This window comes from Echinops telfairi, unplaced genomic scaffold (assembly GCF_000313985.2).
Source record: "Echinops telfairi isolate 266 unplaced genomic scaffold, ASM31398v2 ScPeMD7_7469;HRSCAF=8507_1, whole genome shotgun sequence".
In the NCBI taxonomy this organism is placed as follows: domain Eukaryota; kingdom Metazoa; phylum Chordata; class Mammalia; order Afrosoricida; family Tenrecidae; genus Echinops; species Echinops telfairi.
The window spans coordinates 115,333,657-115,342,309 of record NW_022111373.1 but is presented as its reverse complement, the minus strand read 5'-3'; the positions used below and the strand labels follow the sequence as shown (position 1 = coordinate 115,342,309).

The 8,653-nt window shown below is 38.7% G+C and overlaps 1 protein-coding gene across 5 annotated transcripts in view; it reads right to left on the bottom strand.

Moving 5' to 3' along the window:
- LMBRD2 (LMBR1 domain containing 2) overlaps positions 1 to 8,653 on the bottom strand; it is an 85,134-nt gene that overhangs the window by 64,809 nt on the left and 11,672 nt on the right. For all 5 annotated transcript variants that reach the window (XM_045285064.1, XM_045285065.1, XM_045285067.1 and 2 more), the window contains exons 2-3: positions 548 to 784; positions 196 to 293 (exon numbers count right to left, since the gene is read on the bottom strand). In XM_045285064.1, the coding sequence (XP_045140999.1) occupies positions 196 to 293; positions 548 to 721 (272 nt within the window). In that variant the 5' untranslated portion in view covers positions 722 to 784. The remainder of the gene's footprint in view (positions 1 to 195; positions 294 to 547; positions 785 to 8,653) is intronic.

Here is an 8,653-nt window from a genome sequence, read left to right as displayed (position 1 = left end):
GCAGTGAGGGTTTCTTTTTGCTATGATTAAATTTATTTTCTACATATATACTAAAACAGTACACAAGCAAAGTTGATGAAGGGTCAGCTAGTCAATTTTTAGAAACATTAAAGCTGAATGGTAAAAGCAGACAAGTTTACCCAATTTCCCCCTAAAATGATTATGGTTAATAAAACTAAAGAAAGACAGGAATACCTTGGAGCTGGGGTAGCAGTTGCAAATGACCCTGAAGTGTTGCTGTTCTCTGGAGGGCTTGAGTTTGCAGCTGCATGCTTGCACCGGTTGTATATAGTCTACAACAAGGAACGCAGGGAGTAAAAATAAGTGTCAAAAGGTTACCATGTACTTAAGAAATGTTGGCAATTTTCATCTGATCTACCCAATCTTCTCTTCCTGGCATTGTGTTTGGAATGATTACATTTATGAAATGACATTCACAGCAAAAGCATCACTGTATATAATTTAGCTGCCTTAAAAACTAAGATACCTCAAACACGCTGTGATTACAAGTGATTTTTAAATTGTGAGAATGAACTTCACATCTTACCGTGCTAACATCCAAAGGCAATATGAAGATGATAAGGAAGCAGAGATACCAAGCAAGCAGTGTTCCAATAATGACAAGTCTATGCTGTTTCTTAAAGTCTCCGTATCGATGCAGGAGAAACAATGCCAGAAAAAAGACAAAAACAATCTCGAGTCCCAAAGCTGCACCACTCATTATTGAATGTTCACTCTGATCAACCAAAGTAATTCACGGTCCGGTCTGGATCATATCTGTAAACTGAAAAAGCAAAGGCTGCGTTAGCAAAATAAATGCCCACTGGAGGATTTCCTAAGTATCTATTAATACATTAATAAGCCCTCTCAAAACTGTCCTCATGCTTCTATGTGGACTACAACTAAATGGAAAGGATCGTCCCTAGCCTCAAAAATGTCTATCTTATTCTTAAAAGCAGATCTTAAGAAGCACACATACCTATATCTTCAGGAACTCAAACTCAAACCCACTACTGTGAAAGGCCATTTGCAGTGACCCTGTCAGAGGGACTTCTTTATAGTGTTAAAGAACATGGGGTCCTTTTGAGGACTCTGAGGATTCAGTCCTCTTTGAGGGCGGAATTTTCAATCGCCTCATTTGCATCTGGAAGCTGGACAGTGAATAAGGAAGAATGGAAATCCATGCATTTGAAATATGGTGCTGGTGAAGAATATATCAAGTACAAAGGACTTCAAAAAGAACAAACACATCTGTCTTGGAGGAAGTGCAGCCAGAGTGCTCCTTACTATTAAGACTTTGTTTCCTGTCTTTGCACATGCAGGAGGGGCAGTCTTCAGAGTAGGATGTTATGCTTGGTAGAGGCCGGCGAAAAAGAGGAGGACCTTTAATGAGATGGATTGACACAATGGCCGCAACAATGAACTCAAAAATAGCAATGATTTTGAGGATGGCACCGGACCGGACAATGTTTCCTTCTGCTGTAAGTCGGAGCCAACTTGACTGCACCTGACCATAAGTCAAGTGGGACTGCCCCACAGAATTACCAAGGTTGTTTTTATGGAAGCGGAGCGCCGCACCTTTTTCCAGCTAAGTATCTATGGGTTTGAGCTACCAATCTTTCAATTTTCAGTGCTTAACTAATGCGCCACCATGGTTATTTTCCGGAAAATAAGAACAACAAAAACGAAAAAATGAGGAGCTGATACAAAGGGCTCAAGTGGAAAGCAAATGTTTTGAGAATGATGAGGGCAACAAATGTACAAATATGGTTGACACAATGGATGTATATATGGATTATGATAAGAGTTGTACGAGCCCCCAATAAAATGATTTAATAAAAAATGTATTATAATTTTACTCTTAATGGGGTTCAAATGGGGTATCTACAGAAAAACTGACAAAAATAAAATGTACTACCTCTTAAATCAAAGAACAACAAAAAACCCAAAAAAACTACTTCTTAAACTATTACAAATTATGAATTTCTTAATACTAGTTTTGAATGGTTTCAGTACAGTGTCGTTCGGATTTTGCTCCTTAAGAAGTAACAGAGTATTTATATAAATATACTATTGTGTCCTGAAATAGATTTCTAAATCATGCCTACAGAATTAGCTGTCCATTAAAATGCATTTTTTATCCACAGGCCACAATTTAAGATTTTTAAAAGAGGGAGTGACCAAAAGATACAGACTAATTTGAAAATCACCTTCTTTTGTTGGAAACAAAGACGTAGCAGGGTAAGAGTTGGGCTGCCAACAGAAGGTCAGTGGGTTGAACCCACCAGCCACTTTGAGGGAGAAAGATGGGGCTGTCTGCTCCTGGAAAGATTCACTGTCTTAGAAACCCTAGGGCTTCACTCTGTTGATCTAGGGTCACTCTGAGTTGGACTAGCTTCCACTACAGAGTCTGGTTTTTGTTTGTATGAAACAGTGTTTCTCTTTATGATAATTCTGTCTAACAACTCATCATTCATGAGCTGAAATTCTGACCTATTCATTACTTTAAAAACATACTTATTACTTTCTATTCATATACTGTGTACAAATCTTACTTTTTCTAAGAAAGTTATTTGTTTTGCAACAAAAGTCAATGACTACTGAACCAAGACATATATTAAAAAATAATTTCTATGATAAATGCTGACAATACAGACATCAGTAAATGGCTTATCTGAAACTCTAGCTACTACTCGTGGCAATATTTACTTCTAACAGAAAGTAATAGGTTATGTTTCAGTTTTGTAAAATCAATGAGCATTTATGTTTGTCTGTGAACTATAATTTTCCATGGGATTTATTAATATTCAAACACAAGGGATGAAGATTCTGATACATACAACCCATAAAAATAAGGCAGAACCAATAAAATATTTCAAATCAATTAAACATTTGCAACCAAAAGTAATTAAAAAAAAAAAGGACCAAAGAAAGTTTGAATACTTTGAAGTCTAAATTTAAATTTGCACTCCATGGATGATCACCAACAAAAATGAGTTACCTATTTTCCCTCACGATTTCTATTACCTGTGAAGTAGTTTCCCTTCAACTGTACATGTCAACTATCAATATTAAATATCTAAAATTGAACTCCCTCCTATATATTGCTCTCTATTCCCTTATCCTGAATTTCTTCTAAGCATTTATCCACCCATTATATATTTTTTATATTCATTAATTGGCACCTCTCCACATAGAATTCAGTATTAGAACTTTATTATTATATTAAGGACTATATTCTGAGTCCCTAATATATTTAGCATGAGGTAGCCAATAAATAATGTATGAATAAGTGAAGAGATCAAAAACATTACTGCACATTAGTATGCAGGCTAGTTTCCCTACTGCTACTGACTTTAAAAGTAGCCCTGGTAATGCTGTCAGGTAAGCGCTGGGCTTCTAATCACAAGGTTGCTGGTTCTAATCCACCAGCTGCTCCACAGAAGAAAGAGAAGGCTATCTTCTGGAGCACTGGATAGGGTTCACTATGAATTGGAATAAACTTGATGGTAATCAGCTTGGCTGACTTCAAAGGAAATGAAAAATTCTTATGATTTCTATGATTTTTTACACATATTTATTTTAGCTCAAACTAACTCCTTTTGAATACTATTCAAAATACCAAAATTTTATATTCTTGAAAAATGTATACTACCACAATGAGAGTAAGCTAAATCTCATTTTCGTGCAAAACATACATTAGTGGTTAGCTGGCAGCTCACTGTGAAAACATTTATCACCTGTCAATTCAATGTGCGTTCAAGTTTAACATAGCTGCTATCTGAAAATCCTTTCTAGGTTTGACCTAGATATTTATTAATCTAAAATTGCCCAGTGTGAGGAATATGGCAATCACAGAAAACAGACCAAATATCACAGATTATCAAGGAAATAGCTACACAAAGTTGGCAGGGCAATACAATAGGGAATTATTAAAGTGTAAGAAACAATGTTATTATTATTTAAGCATTGAAAATTAATTATTTAACAGTGTTATAAATAAACTAATGTTAATTTAAAACTGGAAGCATGAATTTAAAGGTGCCAAGAATGCAATATATAAAACTGGAAGCATGAATTTAAAGGTGCCAAGAATGCAATATATAAAAAATATATATATTTTTTTATAGGATAGGATAGGATCATGGGTAGAAGCAAACAACAAATCCAGTCATAAATTTGTCATTGGCGGCAGTAGTTAAGCACTTGGCTTCTAACCAAAAGGTCCATGGCTCAAGCCTCATGTGGGAGAAAGCTGTGGCAGGGCTGCAGCTTGTCTGTCCTTTAGAGTGGCTACAGTCTGGAATCACTTTGACAGCAATGGGTTTTTGGAGCTATCAATAATTCGTTTCTTTCTCTTTTTAATATGGCAATTTTTAAAGAAGCCTTGGTGACGGAGTGGGTTTAGTGTTAAGCTGGTAACCCAAGGTCAAGGTTCAACCCATTGTGGGGAAGAAAGATGAAGCTACCTGCTCTTGAAAAGATTTACAGTTTCAGAAAATTTGTCCTACAGGGTGGCTGATTTGGAATCGACTTGAAGGCAATGGGTTTTGGGTCGATATTTTAGTTTGACTCATAGTACTTTAAAATGTTATAGTTGAATAAACAGAACCATGATTCTTTTCTTTTGATACTACAAAAATGATGTTCTACTCTCTTGCAATTCCTAGTGTTTCTGAGTTTCTTTTTGCTGCTGTTGTAAATTATCATACATTTAGCAACTTCCATTTATGATCTCAAAGTCGTGGAAGTCAGGAACCCTAGAGCCAAGATGTTGGCGGTCTGCGCTCCTCCTAAGGGCTTTAAAGGAAAATCTTGTTCCTCATCTTTTCCAAGGCTTCTCTTGCTTGTGGAAGCCACCTGCATTCCTTGGCTTTGGGCCCTCTCTAGAACTTCAAAGTCACCAAACTGCCATCCAGTAAGTTCCGATTCATAACAGATACCCTATCATTTCTGTAAATTTATTTTCCCCCATGGTCACAGCCCTTATTGACTCTCACCTCCAGCTTTCATTTGTAAGGACCCGTGTGAATCCATCTCAAAATTCTTATTTATAGATCGTCAATGAAACATGTTTGATATGTTTTGCCATGTCAAGTAATATATTTAGATTCCTAAGAACAGGCCATTGGAGGGGGTGAGTGTGAGAAGACGACAACTATTCTGCCTGCCACAGGGTGAATCTCATTTTAAAATAAGAAGTAAAATTTGCAAAATCTCTCCAAGGAAAAGGGATCCTGAAGTAGAAAACTGAAAAATGGTTTCCTCCTATCTGTAGTAGCTTTCTATTTCTAACACATAAAATGACCACACATGTAACACCTTATAACAAAGCCTATTTGTTACTTCACAGAGCGGCTTAGCTGAGTTTTCTTAGGATCTCACAGGTTAAAAACAAGTTATGTTCTTTCTGGAAGTTCTGGAGAAGAATATGCTCCTAAGCTCATTAAAACGGCTGATAAAACTCAGTTCCTTGCCAGACTAAGGTTCCTGTTTCTTTGCTGGCTGCCTGATGCCATCTGCCGCGGCTCCTCAAGGCCTCGCTCCAGTCATTTCATGTGGTGCCTACACCCCAGTGGCAGCACGGCCCGTGGAATCCTCATTCTTGGAATCTCTCTGACTTCCTCTTCTGCTTTGAAGAGCTCATGTGATTGCATGGATTGTCATGAGTTGGAATAAATTAGATGACAACTGGTTTGGCTTGGCAATTACCTTGGGCATAAATGGATAATCTAACACCTACTGGCTCCACATCATAGGGAGTGGGCATATCCACCGGGGGTGGGGGAATCCATCATTCTGCCTACCATACCATATTTTTCTGTTCAAGATGAACCCCTATGGCCTTGCTGTGACACAAGACTAGGTCTAGGGAGTCCCTGAAATTACAGAAGAAAATCGCACTTTCTCTAATCAGATATGAGCCACTCCTAATTGCAAGTAAAGAAGTTTTTATAGCACCTTCCACAGTTGCTCATGAATTCTCATGTGTTCCGGTTTGGGTTATTTCAACGGAGTATTTTCATTTCAAAATAAGGAGCTCCTTATGCTCTTTCTGATTGTTATTTACATAGTAAATTCTGGTTTGTAAATAATTGTCAATTACAATCTAATAAAGACAAGTCAAGACTGGCTTGTTAAAATAACAGAATTTCCCACACAAAAAATAAAGTATGTCTTTTTATTTGCTACTAGAAGAACCAAGGAAGGTCAAAGCAAAGCAATTAACATGTCCTTACTTTTCCCCAAACCCGTAAGTGTTGTTGTTAGATGCCACTGTGTTGGCTCATAGCAACCACATGTTGTACACAGCCATGCACAACAAAACAAAACACCCAGTCCCCCACCATCCTCAGAGTTGTTCTTGTGCTACAGCTCACTGTTGCGGCCACGGTGTCAAGTCTATCTCATTGAGGGCTTCCTCTTTTCCACTGCCCTTCCTCTTTACCAGGCATGATGTCCTTCTCCAGGGATGGTCTCCCCTCACAACATGTCCAAAGTATCTAAGCAAGTCTAGTCATCCTTGCCTCTAAGGCACACTCTGGCCATAATTCTTCCAAGACAGATTGGTTTGTCCTTTGAGAAGTTCACGGTACTGTCAATACTCTACTCCAGCCGCACAATACAAATTCTTCGGTTCTCTTTGTTCAGTGTCCAACGTGCACATGCATACAAGGCAATGGAAAAATACCATGGCCTGGGTCAGGCCATCCTTAGTTCTCTGATATCCTTGCTTAACAAGACTCTAAAAAGGTCTTCATACATTATATTTTATATAAGCATAAATACTTCATATTTGTAAAAATATATAAAGAAGTCTCAGCAACTTCATTTTATAAAACTTTCAAAGGGCACACACACCACCTGGGGTAGTGGCCCCTTTGGTTAGAAAGGGCAATACAAAGAGTCCCTGGGTAACTACAGATGACTCCTGCTTGCCCTTTAGTATTATGCAAATTTTCCCTCATTTTGAAATTGAGTGGCTGAGTCAATTCTAACTCAGAGCGACCAGGTAGGGCAGAGTAGCACTGGCTGTTCCGGTGGGTGTGGGAGGCTGTAAATTTTCACAGCAGCAAGGCTCATTTTACTCCTTGGAGCAGCTGGTGGTTTCAAACAGCAGCCCAGCATGTGACCCATGCTATCACCAGGGTTACTAGGCCCAGCCCCAACTCACAACCAATTTCATCACAATCACTCTGTTACTGCACGTGCTGCTTTTAAATCATTACAGCACAAAGCAAAATGAAATCAGAATCATACATACCTGTTCCAACTATTTAGAATACTCTCATTTTCTAAAAAATGTTTTATGACCATGAAGGCTATGTTGTTCTTGCAGAGGGATAGCTATCTCACTCACTAGTTGACAACAGAAGAGATACCAGTAGGTACATCTATCGTAAGAATGGCTATTAGGTACCGCTTATTAGGCAAGAAATTTACTTGAATCCAAGCCCTTGCCATGACTAGATGAAACGCAAATATGCTGTCCGCAGAAATCTTTACAATAGACCTATCAGAGGGCACAAGGGAAGGAGGCAGAGAGACAAAGCTAAGGCAGCCACGTTACAAAAGGCTACACATACTTCGGAGCTCCCTACCACCACCACTCCACCCAACCCCTGCCCCATGTCGAATCTTTGACATTTCTAAATCTTTCTCCGCCTAATCTAAGGTGACCAGACGTCTCGCTTTTTAACAATTTTTCCCGCGTCCGGGGGCATTTTTTAAAAGTCCCGATTTTTGGAAAGAATGCATGACAAGCTAGGGTATACGGTTTTCGGCTGCCACGTGGCTATTTCGTCAGGATATGAGTTTTATCAATGGTGTCCCGCTTTACCAATGTTAAAAGCTGGTCACCTTAGATCCTTCTATTTGCTCCAGTTGGATTTTTCGGGAATTGCATTCAGCAAAAAATAAAACAAACAAACAGAACCTCCCACAAATGGCCTCATAAGAAAATATATGGAGCCAATAACATTAACTTAAATTAAGGATCAAAAATTAACTGCTGTCTTTTTAAATGTCTCTAATTAAAGAATTTATTAACAGACTGTTAAGGAAGACTAATCAAAGATTTCTTTCAGCCGGAACAAAAGAAAATAATTGTATAAGTTTAAAAAAATAGTTGAATTCCAGGAGTAATGGTTAAAAACAGATGTCAAAAAGATAAAGCAAAAACAACCCCAACTTACTGCCATTGGGTTGATGCTGGCTCATAGTGACCTAGAGGACAGAGTAGAATTGCTCCTGTGAATTTCCAGATTGGAACTTTTCACGGGAGTAAAAAGCTTTCTCCTGTGGAGTGGCTGGTGTTATTGAACTGCTGACCCTGAAGATTGAGGTGGCCCTCAGAACTACTATGCCACCAGGGCGCCTTCAAAACGGGTAGATGACCCAATAAGCAAGCCAGGCCAGGCTACTCTGGGTTTCATGTGGTGAGAACAAACTTCTGGTTTGCTCCCTGGGTCCTCCATTCTTGTCAGGGAATGGAATTTGAAAACTGCCTTGATTCTGTAGGCAGTGCTGTAGGAGTAGGGGAGAGGCAGATGTCAGCCATCCCTAGAAGCAGAATTTTTGTTGTGGTGACATTGTTCACTACAGAATAGCATTTAAGCAAACTAATACAGAGAACCCTCGCCACTTCGCGCTT